The sequence below is a fragment of the Apis cerana genome, linkage group LG4 (genome assembly GCF_029169275.1).
Source record: "Apis cerana isolate GH-2021 linkage group LG4, AcerK_1.0, whole genome shotgun sequence".
NCBI classification, from domain to species: Eukaryota; Metazoa; Arthropoda; class Insecta; order Hymenoptera; family Apidae; genus Apis; species Apis cerana.
The window spans coordinates 162,257-185,833 of record NC_083855.1 but is presented as its reverse complement, the minus strand read 5'-3'; the positions used below and the strand labels follow the sequence as shown (position 1 = coordinate 185,833).

Here is a 23,577-nt window from a genome sequence, read left to right as displayed (position 1 = left end):
CTTTTCATAACGGAATTCGAATACGTTGATTGTAAAAATTGTAAAACCAATTATTACGAATTATTTTATATTCTTCGATATAAATCGAAATCGAACGATAAATTTTCTTATTCCCTCCCAATTTGATCCGTTATTTTATCAAATTGTTACTTTTGTAAATCGAATAATTAATTAAACTGTATGTAATTGGTTTCAAATCGCGATTTCTACGATGGAACATAATTATATGCAAGCAATGATTTTTTACTGTAGCAAGCAACTATAGTTGTGATCCTTGAAAACGCTAGATAAAGGAGACTCTGATCTATCCGTATCTGTAGAAACACACACTTCTAAGCTCGAAGTTCTGACGTATCCGAAAGAGGGTAAGTAACCTTAATAAGGGTTATGTACATATATATATAATATACATATACTACGATAACACCGTAAATTATATAGAAAAATATAATAAAAACTGGTAAGAATACGAAACTTACCCTCTTCGAAGGACGCGTCAATTTGAAAAGTTTTTTACAATAGAGCACCTCATAGGTCCGTAGTATATAATCCGTAGTATATAAGATAATCAAGAACAACGGTCACAGACGGGATCATTAAACAGACTACTGCTATAGATGATCGACTGTAAAGAGAGTCAAGTCTATTAAAAAAAGGAAACATAATTATGGAAAGTTGAGATGCATCGTTTTATCGCGATACTTTTTTAAGGTTAATTCTGTCTTTGATTTTTTGAACAATTTTTTGAACCGTTTAAAACCTTTCCACCATATTTTGAATTAAAAATATTAAAGATATTAATCGTTGAAAATAATATAAAGTTTCTAGAATCGGAATTAATAGGAATTACTTTGAATAATTGCGAATAAACGATTAAAGGATTATTGATAGGTTATAAATTATATTCTTAGCTTGTTCATTTTCACATTTCATTACGTTACGAGTTTTGATGCAATTCATTCAATTATTGTCCCATTTAACTCGATAAAATTAAAATAGAATGAAATATTTTAATTATGAAATGGATGAAAAAAAAATATGATTTTTATGACGTATTATCGACGTATGGTATCGATGATAAAAATTTTTCTAGAAGTGGTTTTCAACATGGTTGAAAACGATGCATTTGATACATCGATACACCTCGATGCACTCTCAAATTAAAAGTAACCAGCAAATATCTATCCTTTCGGCAAGCAATTGCATGCGAGAATATCTGAAAGATTCTGAACTTAATAGAAGAATTCTAAGGTACAGAGTAGAATAGGCAAAAGTAGGTAATTACCTACTTTGCGATATTTATATCTATATAAATATATGGGATGTTCTACGGAAATCGATATACTGGAAAATAGCTATTTTTAATACTAGCTGATTAGCTCGAGGAACGTTCCAACCTTCTCATTATTTTGTAGCTATATAATTTACAAAATTAGACAATTAATCATTGGAACAACATCCTTGAAAAAGAATCACGACCAAAATCATCACTACTATTTCTTTTATTTTTGGCTATATGATTAAAAACAAAAAATACCGATTGCGCGAATTATAATATAGGATTAGAAAAAAATAATTAAGAAAGAAAAAAAATTATAAAACTTTTCGATCACAACGACGAATATTAAAAGAGGAAAACAATGATGATATCCGTACTCTACACACACCTGACATAATCGTTACATTTTTTAAAACGTATAGTTCATGAATTACGTACGAAACGATTGCTAAACAACTGGTTCTACGCGTATATTTCCCGAACAGATATTTACCTTGAATATTTCATGCAGCACACATGTCTGCGAGGACATGAACGCCAACTATAGCCGTTTCAGACACTATCGTGTACGAAACACAATTACTCAACGATGGGAGGTAGAGGAACGTTTACTCGGTTTTTAACCTGCAATAACCTATAAATCTAAAATTATCGTTGAATGAAATAAAAAAAAAAAAAAATAGAAAAAGAAAAGAAATAGATGAATGACAAAAAAGTAAGGAAAACTCGTTTTCCATTGTACTATTTCCCTTATCTTATTATTTTTTTTTTTCTAAACTCCTAGGATCCACTCCTACGGGAGATGTCTCGATTTCCATCGAACACCCGATATAAACTGGCGCGTAAAAGAGTCGCTTGCTTTGTTTCAACGGGACACTGTATAACAAGTTGCTTGCTTAGTAAGTGAATGAATAAAAACCCGTACGGCTCACTCTGTGCTGTGAGTGCTGAGAGTGTTTCGCACCTTGCGAGGCATTCGGCGAATGGGCACGTAAGGAGGCCATCGAGGGCTGCCTCGAGGGAACTCGTACGCTTGCTCTTGAACCGCGTCTTTCCTGCGGATGCAGGAGCTTGTTCTCTCTTAGTAACGATACGTTCATCAGACGGGCGTTCGGGGTGTTAAAAATTGTACGATTTTCGCGCCAACGAGCTCTGAAACAGATTGGATAAGAATGAATATAAAATTACGCGTTGAAAATTTATTAATCCGATTTATGTATTTATTAATTGTTGTAATTTAATTTGTAATCTTGACGGAATAAATAATAAAGTTTAATAAAGAAACAAAAGAAAATATCTAATGCAGGGGTATCGAACGATCCGTGTAATAAGAATGACTCTTAAAATAAATTTTATTAAAATTTATTCAAATTTAAATATTTATGATGATATAAGGATTTTCATGCTCACGTCTATTCACAGTTTTTTTTTTTTTTACAATACAACACATTTCTAAAAAGAGTTTCTTTACGAGACAAAAGATCTCTCATATTTGAATAATTTGATAACGTAGTTACTTCAAGATCCAGATTTTGTATTCTTTCGAATTTGTACGTATAAGTTTGTCAAGAGTGCAGAGAATAAAAAAGCATTAAATTTGCATTAGGCATACGACATCAACGGTCCATTTTCACATTTCCTGCCAAGTAGAAGTAGGTTATAAACTCTCGTTATGAGAATTGCTAAGAAGAGTATCACAGTGCAAAATATGCAAATAGATGGCTTACTTGCTGAAAAGCCTAAGGACGACGCAGATGATGATGAACATGAGAGCCATACCAACGAGAACACCAATCATCGTCGGATCGATATATTGAAGATTGGGTTCCTCTTTTTGCTCAGCTGAAACATATATTTCATTTGCTTTTGTATTATTCCATTCGTACTTAATTTTCGTTTAATATTTTTATCAAAGATCAAAAATTTTTATAAAAGAAATTAATTTGTTTCAAAAGATAACTTTGAAGAGAAAAAAATATAATTACAATAACATTCGAGCACTTAAACTTTTTTCTGATTAATAATAAAGTTATTTTTTTAAAAGCATGTCCTTGATTGAGAACTTGACTTTTGTGCTTTCATTCCAACGATCAATGATAAAAATTTTCGTTAACAATAATAATTGATATCATTTTTTATACGAAATAGGTGATTAGATTATATACTATCTATAATTTATGACTATTAACAATTAATAACAATTCTATTATATTATTAATCTTCATATCATCTCTTGTATTCGAAAACATAATTCATTTCTTATTTTATTGTCACAATGTCTGTTCTTATTTTTATTTTAATAATACATATCTTTCATTTTTCATTTTTCTTTCCAATAGATGATAAACTCAACTAATCTCGATATTTTCTTTTTTATCAAATACATATATATATATATGTATATATTTATTAAAACAAAATAACCTACGTATACATTTATTAAAACAAAATAAATTCATATTATCTTTTAACCCAAATTAATCTCACCCAAAAGCGAAAGAGCTTTTTCGACATGATGAAATTGCACACACGTGTCACCCATTTAATTCAATTTACAACGCTAAGTTGAAAATAAAAGTGTGCAAAATATCAAAGTGACGTGCTTTTAATTTCTGCCTCACCGGAAACGGAGAGTTCGCCATTTCGTTATTCCGTTTCGCATTTGTCAATCGTTAAAACAGTTGATGAATTAATGAACTTGGTCGTGGTAGAATTTTAGGCCGGAATTCCATTAACACGGAAACGAGTTGCTTCTCGTTGCGTGGGTGGACGCGAATGAAATTTCATCAAAAAGAAATTTGCGCAGCCTCCCTTTCCCCGATTGCTCCATCTTTTCTTTCCTTTCTTACCGACACACACAATCATGCCGTCAGGCTGGGTAACCGGGATCTTCTCGAAGATGCAGATGCAACGATTGTCCCTGCATTCGGTTTGGCTCACTCTCGCCTCGCATTGCTCGTGGAAAAAGCACGACTCGTTCACGTTCACCGCTGAAACACACAAATCGTTAACGACAGATTCGCTTCCTTCTACCATTCTTATCTCGAGCAAATATTTCACGAGATTTTTATAAAAAGTTACAGTTTTAAAAAGAGTTCACTGCCTAATTCTATTTTCCTTTATTGGATTCGAAGATTTAATCTCGTTTTAAGTAAGTAATAATTATTACAGATTATAGATGAAAAATCAATTTGTTCTCGTGTTAATACAAATTTATTATATCTCGATCTTTTTTAATAAAACTTCGATAAAAGTTGTTATAATTATTCGGGTTATTAATTAATTCCTTAAAATTGAACCTTCTATTCCAATATTTTCGTTTCCAATTCTTTCGTAATATCGCATCGTGTATAAATTTTCCTTATTGGAGTAATATATAACATGTAACATGGATCTCGAATAACATTCACATGTATCTAATCTCTTGGCAACTAAAACACGATTATTATTCGAAACATTATCGACTTGTCAATCAATCATCACACGATGACCTGATACCCTACCTTTATTTCTAATTCGTCTACAAGGTCAGTTCTATCTTATAAAATTATTATTTCAATATTGGAGTGCGCGATTGATTAGAACAGTGTTATAAATCAATGTACGGTCGTCATTCGTCAATGTAAGAAGGAATTATTTCCTCGCAGCGTGCTTGCGGATGATAGCGTATATCCAGAGGTTAATGTGGTGAATCTGATCTAGCGATTATGTGCCATACTGTCCTCGATATATCGGCCACAGGCTCGCAATTAGGAAGCTTAATATTGATCGAATTTTAATCCTAACGTATCAATGTATATTTTCATTTTTATCTGTCTCTTTTTTTCGAATCATTCGTGTATCTTTATCTTTGTGTGTGTATCTATATTTGAAATTGATAAAAACTTATTTTCGTATACACTAAAAAATCGATTTTATCTAATTTTAATGACAGAAATTTTTTAATATTGATTTGAAATTGATAAAATTGAAAGATTTTGTCTTTTTCTAAACAACATGTTTTCAATCATTTTATCGATATTAAAACTTGAAAAATATCTACGTGTGCTGTTTAAAATATCACTTTCGTTTACATTTTCAATAATTTCGATGATTCTTGATAATAATCCTTATATTTATCAATTATTTGAAATTAATATTCATTATTATTATTATTATTAATTGGAATTTCTTCGTTAATATTTGTATAATAATATTATTGTGGTGTTCATCACGATTTTAAGAAAAATTTTCAACAAATAATTCGACATTTGCAAATTTAATTAAAAACGTGTGTAAAATATAATCTGGACGAATAAATTCTTGCTTTCGTTCCTGCTTTTAATTTTTCGCGATGCTTCTAATGCCAGAGACCAATAAAATCGCGTTCTTTCGTTTAGATTCCACGGAAGAAAGTCATAAACAACTACCTAGGCATTCACATCATTCCGATCGTAAAACTTGGTCGCACTAAAGGGAAAAATTCCACTTCCTATACGTGAGCAACTTATTTTGTTTTATAAAATATGTCTTCGTCAATATTTTATTTTATAGTAATAAATGTAGTAAATAATTTTATAATATTTTATTTCGCATTATTTTTAATACCCTTCGTTTTTTCGTTTTTAATTTTCAATTAGTATCATTGAATCATTTTATTGAATAAAATTATAGGATTTAATTAAAATTAAGGAATTCAAAATAGGAAAAATTTGGTATCAGACACAGAAAATATTTGTTATATTTTATAATAATAATTGTAGATCTGTTTTGGCTGGAATGTTTAGTAAATGAATTGAAATCTGTAAATTCGCAAAATGGTTTTTTTTTATTTTTCGATTTTTCTTTAGATAATCTTTCAATTTTATCGATTTCCAATCAAAGATAAGAAAAGCATATTAATCTTACTAATGATTATTTCAAACCATTGATGATGATTACATATGATATTCAATTTATTTTATTCTTTTTCGAGCTTCTCTGATCCTAAAGACCATATACGTTTAAATTCATATCTTTGATATACACTTTTATGTGATTTATGATATTTCATTTAAAAAACTAGATCACTTTCGTTTTTCGAATAATATTACGAATATAAAAAGTTTACTTGTATCCAATATAATCCTCGAATATATTTTTAATTGTTGATTCGTAACGAATTATCCATAAAGTATCTTTTTATTATAATATTATATCTTTCTACGTTGACAAAATGATAATTTATTAAACTCTGTGCTTTTTATTTGATCCTTAAATTGATTTATTCAAACAATTATATATCATTTACAATGTTGTGTAGTGAGAATCGATGTTATCGAAGTAATGTACTAACTTACGGTGTCCACATTTGTCGATATGATTCGTCGCCTCGAATTCCTCCCTGCACGAACATTTGTTCTTCTTTGGCTCGCAATAAGAGCCGGAGAAACTGCATTCGCGATCTTCCATGCAATCATCGCCAAACTTCTTCGTTCCCCTGTCGATCAAGTCTGAAAAAAGATTTAATATTGGAATATTTAGAATTTAATTCTCTTGAACTAATATTAGTAGTAAGAACATGGAAGATTATTCCCTTCAAAACAATTTCTATTCATATTGTTTTAACAATTAATTTGCTTATAAAATAATTATTATATTATATTACCAAGTAAAAAAAAACAATAAAATAAATTAGAAAAAAATGCTTGTTTTCTTTTTCCTTTAAAAAAAAGAATACTTAATAATCTTCTATTTATCTATTAAAAAAGCTACTAGTTACTAGTTAATCAGTAATCAAATTTTAAATTTATTTATTAGAATTAATCAGCATGAATCAATTATCTTATAAACTCTTTCTTTTTTTTTCTTTTAACATATTATTTCTACGAAATTACATTATATAAATGTCAAAAATGTCAAAAAAAAATTATATATTATATATTTTTAACGAGAGAAGAGTAAATCTCTTCAAGATACGTATCAAGATATCTAGAAGAAATTTCGAGATTTCAAGATTTCAAACAAAATCAAAATCAAAATCCTGAATTAAATACATGATATATTTTAATATTTTAATCGCTTTAATATTCTGGAATCTATGGATCCTATTTTTCATTATTTTTTCGAATAAATATTTTTAATAAATAAAACTTTTTACTATATAAATTTCTATCGCCGATAAGCAAAACTTGAAACCAGAAAAACTTATCATTTCTTAAAAAAATAGATTGATTTTTAAAAACAATTCAAAAGAGACAGAATATCTTGAAGAATCTAAATTTAACAAAATCGAAATGAGACAATTTGAAAAACAATAATAAATTTTCATCGTTTTTTTTATCTATATTATTTTAATAATATTTTATCTTCAAATATTATGTAAATATTAAAGGAATAATACGGAATAATATTAAAAAAACAATTCACTATATATTATCATTTCGCGCAATAAAAACTTATAATTAACTTATGATTAAAATTTATCTTATTAAATTATACAATTCAGTTATCGACAAAAATAATATATAAAATATATTATTTCTATATATTTTTTAATAATTTTTTAATATAATAAACAAATTTGAAATAATATATTTTATTTTAATAATACATATCCTAAGAAATATATTTAATTTCAAATATTTTTCTTAAAATTAATTCTTTTGTCACCGAATCTCTTTTTCCATCTCCATCTCTATTGATCAATTTTTATATAATTATAATGAATATAATAAAAAATATCTGTATATTCAAGATGCATACAAATCTGCTTATTATATTATATATATAATATTAAATAATTAATTATAATATTCTAAAATAAATTTCTCTCTCTGGAAAGGAGATAGAAAAATTAAAAAAGAATTGGCAAATTGTACAGATGGTAAAATTTAATTTTCTAAGCCAATATCTCATCTCTTTTGAAATATAACAATTTGTAAATTAAAAAATCTAAAAGTTAAAGTAGAAACGAGAAATATAAACCAGAAATTTCTGCATATGAATAATTTAATCAAGATGTAATCAACTATTGAATCTCTGCCGATAAATCACTTTCGAAACCAATGACGGATATAGATCCCACAGCTGTAATTCAACCAGCCTGTACGTTCTAGGCAAATATATCATCCTCGGTATTTCCAACTCCCTATCATTCATGACGAAATATTTTGGTCTGATTTTCGTAATTGTGCTGCAGGTGTCGTGTATATTTACATTTTACGATTTCCATTCGTTGATATTTCCAGTTGGATGGGAACAAATTACGAACAAATGCACGTAAAAAAAATTATTTTGTTCGATAAATTAGAAACTGTACAATTTTCTTGAATCACTGTATCGAATTGAACAAAATTAATTCAATTAAATTAATTAAAAGGAAACTAAAATAATTATTAGAAAATATTAAAATTAAAATTTTTATTAAATTTACTTCGTAGTAAAATGTGTATAAATTTTTGAATAAATATTTCTTAATTCGAAATCTTTCTGTATTTATAAAATTCATTTATTATTTTTTTTTTAATTTTTTAATTATACGCATAATTATTAATTCATCTTCAATGCAACTTTTGTTTGAGCCACGATATCCCGCGATATTTTTTAATTCTCTAACATAGTGTTCCTTTTCTTGCATTATATAATATAATTTCTGATTTTAATGATTTTTATTTATGTGATTATTGAAATAAAAATGAGAAATAAAACTATCATTATTATATATCGTTCAAACAAAATTTTTTATTCAAATTTATAATTTAGTTTCATGAATTTCAACTTCGTGGAGTCGATTTTTGATCATGTAATATCGTTTTTGTTTTCGTAATATTATAAACATATGATTTGGTAAATTATAGAAATTCACAAGAAAGAAGAAAAAATAATAATTTAATCATTTTTAAGAAATTACATATTTCTTCTTTAAAATTTTAATCGATAAACTCATACTTTTACGTGATAAAATTTTTCAAATTGAGAATCGTAAAATAAGTCACGCATTCTATTCTGCACGTAAAAAAATTATATCGACCCAATTAACCCTACTTGAAACAAGGATCGAATTACGATATTTCACTCATGACGTGATCCAATTAAAGATAATTAATCAATAGACACTACTGACATAAATTACTATTACAATATCAAAATCTTGGGTAAAAACTATCAATATAATGCTATCGATATCCCCTAAGAAAGCGATTCATTTCATCGATGATCATTTCTCCATCTAAATTCAGTCAATTAATACTCGGGAGGCGTAGAAAAAGCTGGAGAATTGGAAGATTGGTATACTCGGATCTCTGTCCGTGCAATTAATGCTTTTCTTCAAGTGCTCTCTTCCTCGAAGTTCAACAGACGTTGAGGCGTTCAAGAATTCGAGGGTAACGCCACGAAGACGTTGACAGCCCGTAGGCAAAGTCGAGGAAGGAATCCTTTTTTGCAAGGCAAAGAGAACGAGCTTGATTACTGCATTGTCATCGCATAATAGCACTTGGGGCAAATACGATCGTATTCAATCGGTCGAGAAATACTCGGTGATCACAATTTAGAGAAATGCACGATGACTCTCGCGTAACTCGTTTGTTAGCAATTGGGAGATCAGTTTGGGACGAAGAAGTGAAAAGGTAAATAAGATGAATTCATGATTTTATTCTTTGGGAAAAATGAAATTATGGAATTGAAAATAATGTGCAATTACTGCAAAAATGTGGAACAAAATACGAGATCGTTTTCTATAATTTATACGATAACGAATAAAAGTTGCCTTCATAAAATCATCAGCATTAAAGTCAGTAGAATATCTAAAAATAATTTCAAAAAATTTATAATAAAAATATTCGTATAGATTTGCAATCTATATCGTGCGGTTTACAACACCGAAGGTGTTGTAAAGAAATCGCTCGATTCATCCATAAATATCGTCAAAGGAAAAGTTGAAAAGAAAAAGATATATTCTTTGGTATAAAATAAATTGATATTTTTTTCGGTTCCTTTTGTTAGAACAGAATGTAACCAGAAAGCTTTTTTCCGTGATACGTTCAACTACCTATGTGGTCATGAAAAGAAAATTTCGTTTAGGATCTAGGATGCGGGACAATAGAAACTCGCTAGTTCGCTTTCTTAAAGGGTGATTATATTGTACGATGACGCAAAGATGTAGAAGCGTACCTGATGGAAAATCTAATAAGCTTGAAATGAAATTGCCTGATTATATTGTAATACGTACATAATAATTACAGAGAATATTTTTGCTGCTCCTGTCTTGAAACGATCTTTTGAATACGATTTAAAATATCGTTTAAAATTAGTTTTCTTTTTCATCCTTTTTTTTACTTCTGCTTTCTTTATTTTCCTTAATATCTTTTTCTATATTATGTAAAATATATTTTTTTATATAAAATTAGATAAATTTTCAATTAAATTGAATAAATAATTTTAATTGTATTGAATTTATTAATTACCAATTATCAATTAAATTAAAAAAATTCTTTTAAAAACTCTATTTATTCTACATATAGAAAATACAATTTTATATAAAATCTTTTTTTTTGTCAAGTTATAATATATAATTATTTTAACTCTTCATTGTTTTCATTTTTCTTGATTTCTTTTTACGATTATATTTCAAAAACGAAATTTATTATAAATTTTAAATAAAATACAATAATTGATATAATAATTAATTTATAATGAATGATTTTCCAATGTTATCCATATTCATTACGAAACGAATCATCATATAATAAATATCAACAAATAAATTCAAATAAATAATTTTCCAAAACTATTTTCATTTTTTTATAGACATTTTTCTATCGATAATTGTTAATTAACGGAGAAACAAAAATTAAGGACATTCGCAGTATCGTGACAATTCGTTTTGATTTTTTTTTAACAATTTTTCCGAACTGATAAATAAAGATACGCACGATCGATCCTCGAGCCAGTTCCCTTTTTTGCAAAGGATATTCGTGTATGAGAATTAAAGATAGAGCGGGTATATACAGAAATAGACGTACTGGATGATGTACGGTCGATAACACGTAAAGCTTGCATACGAAACGAGAAAAATGATCACGATATTCTCAGTATTCCATAGATATGTCAAATAACGAGAAAGGTGCGTGCAAAGTGGTTTCGTGATATCATCGAGACGCCACGATGGCGCCACTCTCAATGGTAAACGTTAATCCTCGATCCGACAGAGGATATCGTGCCGGTATGTCTCGTAATTAATTAACTATTTAACATAAATGTTAACTTTGTTCTCTACTATATCTAATGCAATTTTTCTGCATTTAAATCTTCATTTAGAAAATTCTCGTTCGATCTTCGATTATGTCGCGTATTTCTAATTTATGGCAAATATAATAAATATATAAATAATAATGAGGTTAGGATGCAATATAAAAGAGAAGATGAATAAATAATACATAAAATCAGGAAGTCATTTAGTGACAATACTTATAATAAATACTATTTGTACTTATAATAAAAGTAGAAAGAGATGAAAGTTGGGATGGAGTAAAAGAAAAGAAGAATGATGTTTAATTAAAATATGTATAAAATTAGAAAGTCGTAGTTATGTGTATTTGCAATTTTAAAATAATAAGAAATTTTTATTATTAATTAACCAATTATACTTAAGAGTACTTCAGAAGGTAGAATTAATCAATTTGATTTTTGAATTATTCATGAAAAAAGAAATAATTTTCAAAATTAATTTTACGTTTGATGAAAAATTACATCGATCATAAAGACATTTAAATATTTAATAATTAAAGACGAAAATAAATGACAAAATATTTAATTGTTCGATTCTTTGCATCGAAAGATAATTTATATTAAAAGTTATGATATTATTTGCTATTCTATTTCATTAAACTCATTTCATAGTTATTTGCCACGTGTTTATCATATTTATTAAACAATTCTCGGGAAACATTTTATTTCTAACCGATTGAAAGAATAAAGAAAAATATCGAGTGATATAAATTTGATTTTCAAGAGTGCCCATAAAAAGAATTTCCAGAAATGGAGAAGGCGTTTGCATTGATCTGTGCTACTAAAAGAAACTATTGTAAAGGCAAGCATCATAATAGTATTTCACAAGTAAAAAGTTAAAATTAGTTGATCCTTTCATGAAATTTTTTTTAGAAAAATTATTAAAGAATTCTGAAATAATATTTATTATATTTTATATACAAAGTATTAAAATATTTTTAGATTATTTTTAAAATAGTATACATAATATCTATAGAGAGAAATATAATTCATTGCAAACAACGAAAATGGCAAATTTATCCAAATTATTGTTAATTACATGAACTACAGTAAGTTCAAAAAATAAAAATAATTTTATTGCATTAAATTAGATCGATAAGTAAGGATACAATTTGTCTTGATGAATCAGTGCTAATGCAATTACTATGTAATTAGAAAATGTCAGTTTGTTTTATCGCTTTGATCAAATCAACTAATCTATTTTCCTATTATCAATTTATCTTATTTTTAACGTTATTTATAAAATATTTATAAAAGATTTTTCAAAGATTTATCAAAAATATATAATATTCTGTGATAAAATATCTAATTAAATTGTATTAGAATATTAAAAATAATCTATGATCAGATTTCTAATTTAATTAGAAACGTAGCGATTTTAAAGTTTATGAAAAATCGTAATATATTTAAACAAATATACAATTTATTCTCTTTGATTTTTGTTAAATTAAATCTTCGATGAGATGTTTTCTGTAAATTTCATTTATTTATATAAAAAAATTCATATCTCAATTTTCAAAAAAAATTAACGTACTAGCTTTTATTATCTTACCGCAGAAATATTCATGTTCGTTAAATTTTTTGCTCCAAAAAGCGTAAAATTTGAAATAAAATTCCAGTACTTTCGGAATAAAAAGAAGTTTCTCGCATAATTCCTAGAGACTTTTCGCGAAGTTGACCGTCTTCGCTGCCGAGAAGAGGTGACTCGTTAATTAAGATTTCCCTGACTGCGAGTCCGTATTTTTCATTCATTCTACTGAGCGAAATAAAACCATCTCCATTGCGGCCAAGTAGAATAAGGCAAGTTGAGGGCGGACAGTATTCCATTCTTACTCAGTCCGTTATTTGTCGAATTATACTTAAGAAGATGATCAACGAGGACGTTTATTTCTATCTTACGACACGATTTTTCGTGGTTTTACGATACGATTGTTTATATACCTTGTTTTTCAATTTTTTTTTTTTAATTAACGTTACAAATCTCAAAATTTGAATTTTTAAAGAAAATCGAATAACTTTATTTATATATTTGATAACTTATTCTCTAATACTCATAACTAACTAATAAAAAAGATAATTTATATAGTATGCATTATCATGAGACGATGAGAAATTATTAGAATTAAAATTTAAAAATTATTTGTTTTAAATATGTTTTATCTTAGCATTTATATATTTTTGCAAAATTAAAACATTATGGAAAATACATCAAATTTACAGAAAATCATTTTGTACAAGTATGATATATAGAAATTGAATTTATTCCTTGATATATGAAATTTATTTAAAATCTATTTTCCAAAAATGTATTTCTTAATTATATATACATATATATATATATATATATTCAAATATACATATATATATATATATATATATATTTGAATTATAATTGATCTCATTTTTTAATTGTTGCATCGATTTGTCCATAAATTATATCTTTCATTATTATTTTACATTATTTATAATTACTATATAAACGTTAGATATTTTTATATTAAAATTTTATACATTAAGACTTTCGTGATACATCTGATAATCTCATTACTCTATCGTGTAACATCGCTTAGAAAATAACGATATATGTTACAAAACTTTACATAAAATGTAACATTTCATTTTAATCCACGTTTTGTATACGATAATTATAAATGGATTAAAACGGTGATCCCACCAAATTGAAAAGAAAACGTGCATTTGGTTGAAACGATTCTCCATTCCCTGACGCTGGCAGGTATCGCGGCTTGCAATTTCCGGTTTGAAACGACTACGCGATACGGGAAAACGTGCAAATTTGAAGACTCGAACATCAAAGAAACTAGCTGTTGGCGCGTAATTGCGTGGTCAGTTAACGATCTGTCCTCCTTACTACGACCTAAAAAAAAAAAGAAGAAAAAAGAAGGAGGGGAAGGAGGAAAAAGGTAGCGGTGACCGCGCTACGAGAACTGCTCGGCAACTCTCAGTAAAAATGGCGACTCTTGGGTCAATCTACGCGTTGAAAGTGGGTCACTTTGCAGTGGCACACTGCCAACGCTCTCACATGTGAACCGTCTCACGCCCGTTGCAGTTTGAAACTGGCAACCACCTATAGACACGGTCGACCCAACAACAGGGTAGTCAGGTACCTATTAGACAGTAGAATCTTATCGATTTTGATCGTTTTAGAGGGAATTCGTTGATGTAATAATTAGATAAAATTTCTTCCAATTATTATTAATTAAAATTTCTGTAATTGATTATTATTCGTGTACGATCAAATTTAAAAATAGATATAATTGGAGAGTAGTTTTGAATATTGTGAATATCGATCGTTTAAATGGAAAATTTAAATACCATTCTTCATATTTTGAATTCGTGTTGATATTATTTTTACAGATTATTATCACAGTTAAATTTCTTCCGTTTCTTTGAATGACTTGATAATCATGCGAGAATGTAGCGTTATTAAGGGTAAAGGTCTACATCGTGTGGCAACATGATGTAATAAATAAAGTATTATATTATAATAAAAATTTTTTTGTAAAAATTAATATTATTTATTTTTTTTATAATTTCTTAATCTTTCCCCTTTTATTTAATTACTTGTAATTTAAAATCCAATTCAAATATAATTGTAATTATATACTCTATCTATTCTATCTATACATACGTATCTTTTAGAATATTATCCATATTAAATTTATTGATTTAATATTTTCATGTTCGTATTGTTTGTATTTTTATGTATCGATATTAAATGTTATGCGCAGAAAAGAGAAACGAAAAAAGAATGGATAAATAAAAAAGATCGATATAAAATTTTTCTATGTATAAAATTAAAATCACAATTTTATTTTAATACAAGGCCACATCGAATAAAAGTATAAAAAAAAATTCTATAATAAATTATCTATAATAATGCAACGAGAGAAAAGAAATTTTTTGTATTTTTCGGTTTTCCATGTTTTTATTATTTTTTCATTTATTTCGTTGTTCAAGTCAGTAACGAATATCTGTGAAAAGAAGAAATTCTATCATCATTTCAGTCTCTGTCACGTTTTTCGAATAACTTTAAATGATAAACTGCAAACTGTTATTGGACGAATAATTTTCTTCAATTCGAATCGGAATGCCAAAGGGGGCCATCCATCATTTTCAGAAGATTCACTCAATAATTCAATTCAGTCACCTGTTTACGACGCGAAGCGTGAAATATTATTGAAGTAGAATTGGCTCATATGGCTCATATGTAAATATTAAACCACCATTTTTTTTATTATTCTTAATTTTTTCCTTTGTTATGTGTTTATTCCGATATTTTTAGTGTTATTATATACATTTATGTTTGTTGAAAAATATACATCTGTTCAAAAATTTTATTTAAATATGAATATCTGTTATGAGAAATTCTTTATATAATTCTTCTTATCGCGCATGAAATATATTGCGAACGAAACGAAATATTGATTATATTCGCCTTTTAAAAGATGTATAGAGGAAATATAATTACTTTCGTTATTTTTATTTTCATTATTTTCATTTTTTAATCGGTTATGAAATTAATGAAAAATATTATTAAACAAAAATCAACAATCAACTACGTATCCTTGCATTAAACAGAATTTTTAGAGACCCAAGTATTAAACAGATTTGAATGTTGTACAATAAAAATGATAAAAAAGTATAAAAATTCTGGTGTATAGATGGTTTTACGTATATAGTTCGCGTCGATGAGATCTAAAGTTCAAACATGAACTTTTATTGGTCATATGCACGCGATTCGAGCTACCATTTTAAGATTTAAGCGACTGTTTCTATTTTAATAATTGGTCGATGTTCGAAGCTGACATATTTTTATCATTTTTTTTACCATTTATTTTTATTCTTTATTAAAATGTCGAAACAAAAAAAAATCGAATTCTTAAATACTTTTTTCTTATTCGAGATATAGTATTTTTTTTTAATTTCTAAATCTTTATACGTAAAAAAGATTATTAATTTATTAGATAATATTTAAAAAAATATTTTAAATTGTTATCGAATTACGAAGAAAAAAGTAAAGGTCACAATTTTAATTTTGAATCTATAATAAAGATTTAAAACATACATTAAAAAAATCTCATTATTTTATCGAAATCAATTATTGAATTATGATTTAGAAATGATTAGAGTACGGTTTTTCATAATTTTCAGTCTAAATCTACGTTTTTACATTTTCTTTTGCAATGAAATTTCAACTTAAGAAATAATAGATAATCTCGTATAAATTTAGCAAAATTTCTTCCATTTCAAAAAACATAAAACAAAAACAAGAATAAAGGACAATATATTATTTAAGAAAATGTCGTAAAATAACTTAAATACTCAATGTTTTCTCAAGGGATGTTTATATTACTTTATACGATTGAGAATTTATCGTGTCGTAATAGGTGCGAACGGTTAGACACTAAGTGCTCAATGATCTTTCCATTCGTGGAATTTTCTTTTCCCCAGGGTGGCGTAAATTATGCCTTTACTAGCAAATATTTCAAAGAGAAAAAACAACGTGGCGTAAATTTAAAATTCCATGGAGAATTATATTTATTTTCCACTTTTATGTTATATCTCAGAATAATCTAAATTTTTCGTATTAAAAATTTATGATGAAATAATTCTGTTTTATTTTTCGTTTCATTTTTGATCAATAAATATAGGTAAACTTAATTTCGATAAAATAAAGGGTTAAAAGAGTAAAATAATTCATTATTTCATATACTGACAATATACTTAATCTAAAACGTATCTTTGTATGGACGTTCTCAGATATGTAAATGAACTTTCAAATAAATCGGTGAAGGTTGTGAAGCTAAACTTGGTCAATATTTCTTTACGACAACCATTATATATTTCTATTCCTCGGACAAGAACTGGTATTAGAGATTTTGTGTACTAAGCCGTAAAATTATGAAGGTCAAGTTCAGGATTAGAGAAGTCTTCGGTTTAACCTTTGTACGTATTGCCTTTGCAAGACCTTTTTTAATCATATATAACCATAAAAAAAAATGAAAACTAAATATTAAAATTTTAAAATATATCAATGTATAAAAATACAGAAAAGAAAATATAACTAGGTCTTGGACAAAAAAACTTTCTTAGATTTAGAATTAATAAAATTTTCAATAAGATAAAACTATTAAACTATTCGCACATTGTTTAAAGTGGAATAATTTTTTTAAAATTAAAGCAAACATCTTAATTTTTTTTTTAGAAGATGAAAATATTGATAAATACTTGAAACAAGTATTATTTATTATATTTATATATATATATTTTGTTTATTATTTATAATTACTTTATGTTTAATATTATAATATATATATATTTCAAAAAAGTATTTAAATCTCATATGGAAAGAAAAAAAATTGTAGGTGTTAATTTGCATAACAGACGATACATTTACATAGAATATAGCATTTGTATTTGACTTTATAAAGTACAGAATAATGCACGAATTAGATATTCAAATATTTTCATGCTGAAAAAGAAATATTCTTTGTTATTTTATTACATAGATATTCCAGTGAATATTTTACCCATAAATTAAATTAATATTAAAGCAAATATTTATTTTAAAAATAATTTCTTTAATTCAATATGCAAAGTGGCATTTTAAATTTTTCCAATTTGTATATAATAATTTTCATGTAAAAATTTCATGAAAAATTTTTTATTCCATTGAAATAAGAGAAAGATTTTTCATAAATAATTTTATTTTAGAAATATATATATTCTTAAAATTAAAAAAAGTTTTTAACAACAAATGATTGGATAACAAATTTTCCAAGTTAAAATGAATATAACAAAATTAAAGTTAAAGAATAATTTTATTTTTTGTCATTTCTATTTTTTTATTACCTTTCTGAACTGAATTCCTTTCTCAAATTATCGCAAACTTTAAATAATAATTTCATGATTACTCTCTTATTTGTTTCTTTTCATATGTCGATTCTAATAATTTTTGACAATGTATAAAATTATGAAAAAGTCAAAACAAGTTACTTAAAAAAATGATTACTTTTCTTTTTATTATAATTTAAAAGTTTTGATCAAATAAAGAGAACATATTCTTTATAGTCGATAAATGAATATTATTCGGTATCATTCAATTCAATATTTTATTTGTTTTAATATTAAAATTGTTTTAAATAAAAATTAATATAAATGTATAATTTATATCAATATAATTTTGAAGAAAGCATGTATTTCTAATATTATGAATTTTTTACAAATCGACAGAGATCATATATATACGAATGTAATTCGTTACTTTTTAGAAAGTATTACTAACTATCAAGATTATCGAAAAATTAATTCTTAAAGAAATATTTTAATTTAAATTTTGTAAAACATCAAAAGTGGTTATTTTTATCTCCTAAATAGCAAGTGTTAAATTTTTTTTTATATAAATTAACCCTTTTTTATAAAAAAATAACAAAATTTATTTAGAAAAAAAATAATCTTCACATAATTACGAGAAAAAGTAATAATATTAAAATATGTATACTTTAAAAATTTGATTTTTATCTAAAAATTTTTATATATATATATCATGATAAAAGTTATCTTATAAAAAAAAATACAAAACATACAACATGCAAAAAATTACTATAATAACGTTTGAATATCACAATAACATGATATAATAATAACGACAAAAAAATTGTATCATCATCGAATATGGAATGTGACCTCAAATCCTAACTCTCGAAAGATAAAGATAAAATTTATATAATTATCCTCAACAGTTTGTTCAAGTCTTTTTCGAGATTCACTGTAAAAGAGTTAACTAACTCTGGTAAATATAGATAAAAATCTTTGTTAATGGAGTCATAGCTCGTTAAATCAGTTTCCACGCTTTCTCTCTCTCTCTCTTTTTTTTTCTTTTTTTTTTATACGAGACACGGGACACGGATAGTGTCGCAGTCGACAGGTTGGCTTCCATGAAGATCGATTTAGCCCCGATTGACGCGAAACTGGTGCATACGGCCAGTTGCTGGGCCGACTCATTGTGTGAAAAGTCGTATAATAACGATAATGGCAAAAAGTGCAACCAGCGTTTACAATGTTGCGTGAGAAACGGTAATCATCGTCGTGCGCCTGTCACGCCACCATTTAAAACAACCCCCTTTCTCCAAACGATGTGATTCTCTTGCTTAGAATTATTTTCAATCCTTTTTTCTTCCTACGCAACCTTTTTTATTTCTTTTCTTCTTCTCTTTTTGTCTTCTATTTTTGCTTTTATACTCGAGAAGAGAAGAAAATTTCCTCTCTCTCGCTTAAGAATAGCTGGTTTGAAAGATGAAAATAAAAAGTGTATAATTGATATGGAATGGTTTCTAATAAGTTACGATCGATATTGTTCTTTTTGCTCTTATTTTGGTTTCTTTTTTTTTGTATGTCGAATAAAAAAAAAGTATTGTCGAATAAAAGATAAAATTTTTTTTAATTATTTCTGTTTTAAATTTTTATATACAATAAGATTATGTAATGATATTTCGTTTAATGTTATCGATTAACGTTGATTGGATGTAAAGCAATTTTCTACGAATAAAAAAAGTTCTAAATATTCCATGATTCGATACAATAGATTTTTGTTATCAAAAATTGGCGATTTCAGCAAAAAATAAAAAATATTAAAAATATTTTTTTTCCTATATTATAAATGTATGTTTTATAAGTTTAAGTAAAATTTTCTTTTTTAATCGTTACTTTTAACTTATTAAATTTTAAAGCAGTATCGTTTAATAATTCGTTTTCTAAGAACGTATTCGTTAATCGTTAATCGAAAAATCATTACATCGATCTATCTTCTTCTATTTTATTAATTACATATTTTTTTACCAATAATAATTTTTCTTCAGCCTTTTTTCAAAATAAAATTTCGGTTTCATATTTAAAGACTCGTCCTTGATTGCAATTAAATTTTCTGGATCAAGACAACTCGATTTAAATGATCCGAGAAACAGAAGGTGATAACAAGATGAGTTTACTTTGCTAGAGATTTCCTTTAACGAGCGTGCAGATAATCTTACAAGACATACAGTATTTAATTACCACATAATGGATTTCTGTGGAAATAGATTTTATCCCTTTAGTATTATAGAATTTTCAAATATCATCTATATATATATCTCTATATAAAGGTCTAAATATTCTATTTAAATATTCCATTAATGGCAATTTATGCAACAGATAGCTGCGGTTTGACATCGCACATCAGGCAAATGTTCACTCATCCCTTGTGTTTTTAGGAAACATGATTGATTTCTTGTAAAAATTAAAATTTGATATTGACTACTATTATATTATTGATATATTACAGTAATATATTAATATTTTATAAACTTTCTTTGAATGCTTATAAAAGTTTAATTTTTTTTCAAACTTAAAACATTAATTGATATGAAAATAGTGTTATTTTTTTGACATAGGAGCTTTTATGATATATAATAATACACAATATATAAATATATATAAAAATAAATTTGTAATAAAAACTATTTGTAATAAAATTTTTTTTAATTGTAATTCTAAAAAATTTAATAACAAAATGATATTTTTAAGGACAAAGAATATATTTTTTATAAAAATTTTTGTAAGCAATATTTTTCAAATTCAAAGATAAATATTACATAAATGTTACAAAAGTTTCCCATCTGAAAAGAAATTAGAGGGCTAATTTAAACCAAGCAAAAGTTTTTACAGAACTGTGAAAGAAAAACTTATCAATTTTTTGATAAATCGCTTCGCTCGATTTACTTGTGGATTTCCAGAGAAAATGGATATATTTGCAGAGAAAAAGTTAATATCAGTAGAGATAGCGAGCGATTTTACTCGAAATGTTTTTTAAATAAATTTTCACACTTCTCTCTATTTCTTTCGAGATGTAGGTAAACGTAGAACAATATTTATTTCACACAGAAAACCTTTATCTTGACATAAGTACTCTCGATAAATGTACACTTAACAGTATTTCTTTACAAGTGTTGCGTATTTCTTGCCAATTTCTTCTTCTTCTTATTACTCTTATTATATAAAAAAAAATTCTCTCATTTTAATATATTAATTTTTCCAGATTGATTTTTATATTTTTTATATCAATTTAAAATAAATAAATTTAAAATTGATTTTATTTTGAATTTAATTTAATACAGTAAAAAATTAATTGTATTCATAATTCATCGTAAAATGTATCGTCAAAACTTGTTTTATTAAAAAAAATATGAAATGTATTTTTATTTAATATGAATTTAAAATAAATTTTAAACTAATAACACGATTTTATTTATCATTATCTTATTTATATTGTATATTATATCTATGTATTATATGTATATCATTTTATATATTTTACTTTTTATTATTCGTGTTATGTGAAAATTCTCATACATGAAAATTATGACGCAAATTCGTATTTATCTAATATATATGAGAATTTATTAAATATTATATAAAAGTATTATAATATCGATATTTAATACGCGTTAACACATCGAATTCAATGACGAGCTGATCGAAATCACGTTGTTCTAAACTTTGTTGAAAATGACAAAACTTATGAAATTTCTACGTCATAAGTTATATGTAAATTACTCTTCCTCCATTTTTATGGAAATCATCTCGAAAGATAACAAACTTTTAATTAATCAAAGTTTACGATATATTTATTATTTCTTGTTTCTTCTCTTTCCTTTTTTTCGAATTTATGACGAACTGATTAAGTCATTCATTCTTTGCTTTGATTTCTATGCCAAGTTTTTTTTTATGTCGTCTATCGATCTTCGAATATGGTGGCATATTTCTGGCATAGATGAACGCAAACTTTTCTTTTTTCCCCCCTTCCCTCTCTTTGTAATATTCAGTCATGTTTATACTATGGATAAAAAGAATCGATACACGTCCTTTTCAATTCTTTTTGTTACTTGTCAAGAAAAGTTGCATTATGGATTTCACATTTTTCTTTATATTTTTTACATTTTAATCACAATTATTTATAATTGAATAAATTTTACTTTTGATTTATGCCATTGTGTTTTACTTTTTTCTTCTTCTTAAATTTGATATTATCGCAAGTTAATTATTTGATGTAACCAAAGTTGATGAACTCGACTAGTTGGATTATAAAATTGATTTTCCATAAAAGTTGAAGCACATATATGCAAGTGTATACGCCTTTTACGAGTTTCGCCGTCATAAAATGCGATTGTGAAACTCGAACAGTCTAATCAAATGTGTTTTTTTACTTTTATTGCAGTTTATTGACAGTTTTTTTGAAAAATTTATTTATTCGCTGCTTCAAAGAATTACGTCATAAATAAAATATTTAATTACTGTAAAATAAAAATAAATTATGTATTTTTTAACAAGTTTTATTTTTTAAAGTTATATTTATATAAAAAATTAATATCGACACAAGAATCGAAAAAAGTTAATCTCTTTTTTTTTATAAAACAAAAAAGATTTTAAAAATTTTTAAATTCATATAATACCGTATAAATTTATTATAAAAATTTTACAAAAATACGTTTCTAAATTATAGAGCTAATATTGGTAACAAAAAAACAAAAGAGTGATTCAATTTTAAAAAAAAAATTAAATAAACAATAAAATGGCTTTTTAAAAGAGCAGTTTTTTTAAAGAAAAAACAAACTTGAAAAGAAACGAAAAAATCTTTATAGAGCTTTACAACTGATTTTCTTTCGAATGAAAATTAAAATATTATATTTCAACGAAATTGTGTACGAAATTAATACGGATTTAATAAGATTTAAGTGAAAGAATGGAATTAATGGAATGATAGAATATATTAAAAAAAAATTAAAAATAAAAACACGAATTAAAGAAATCAAAAGAATTTCATATATTTCAATCTCATGAAGAAAGAACAACGTCTTTATTTAAGAAGAAATGTAAGTTTGACATATTGATTCGAAGATACAGATAAATATTACTACGTATTCGTAATAACACGACATATCAATTACATTAATTACAATACTTCAGATCATTGATCCTCAAATAATCTTTTAATCTTT

General features: G+C 25.9%; 1 protein-coding gene and 1 long non-coding RNA gene across 9 annotated transcripts in view; one reads left to right on the top strand and one right to left on the bottom strand.

The window, feature by feature from the left end:
• LOC107995232 (uncharacterized) overlaps window positions 1–23,577 on the bottom strand; it is a 41,149-nt gene that overhangs the window by 1,659 nt on the left and 15,913 nt on the right. The window contains exons 2-6 of one of the 8 annotated variants that reach the window (XM_062073460.1): window positions 6,598–6,750; window positions 4,129–4,269; window positions 3,007–3,121; window positions 2,205–2,431; window positions 480–625 (exon numbers count right to left, since the gene is read on the bottom strand). In XM_062073460.1, the coding sequence (XP_061929444.1) occupies window positions 612–625; window positions 2,205–2,431; window positions 3,007–3,121; window positions 4,129–4,269; window positions 6,598–6,750 (650 nt within the window). In that variant the 3' untranslated portion in view covers window positions 480–611. Of the gene's footprint in view, window positions 1–479; window positions 626–1,773; window positions 2,156–2,204; window positions 2,432–3,006; window positions 3,122–3,766; window positions 3,984–4,128; window positions 4,270–6,593; window positions 6,751–23,577 lie in introns of those variants that run through there. The other 7 variants (XM_062073461.1, XM_062073462.1, XM_028665450.2 and 4 more) reach the window with 7 other exon arrangements.
• LOC133665927 (uncharacterized) lies at window positions 4,265–5,841 on the top strand. Its single transcript, XR_009829391.1, has 2 exons — window positions 4,265–4,430; window positions 5,659–5,841. It is a non-coding gene; the product is annotated as an uncharacterized LOC133665927 (long non-coding RNA).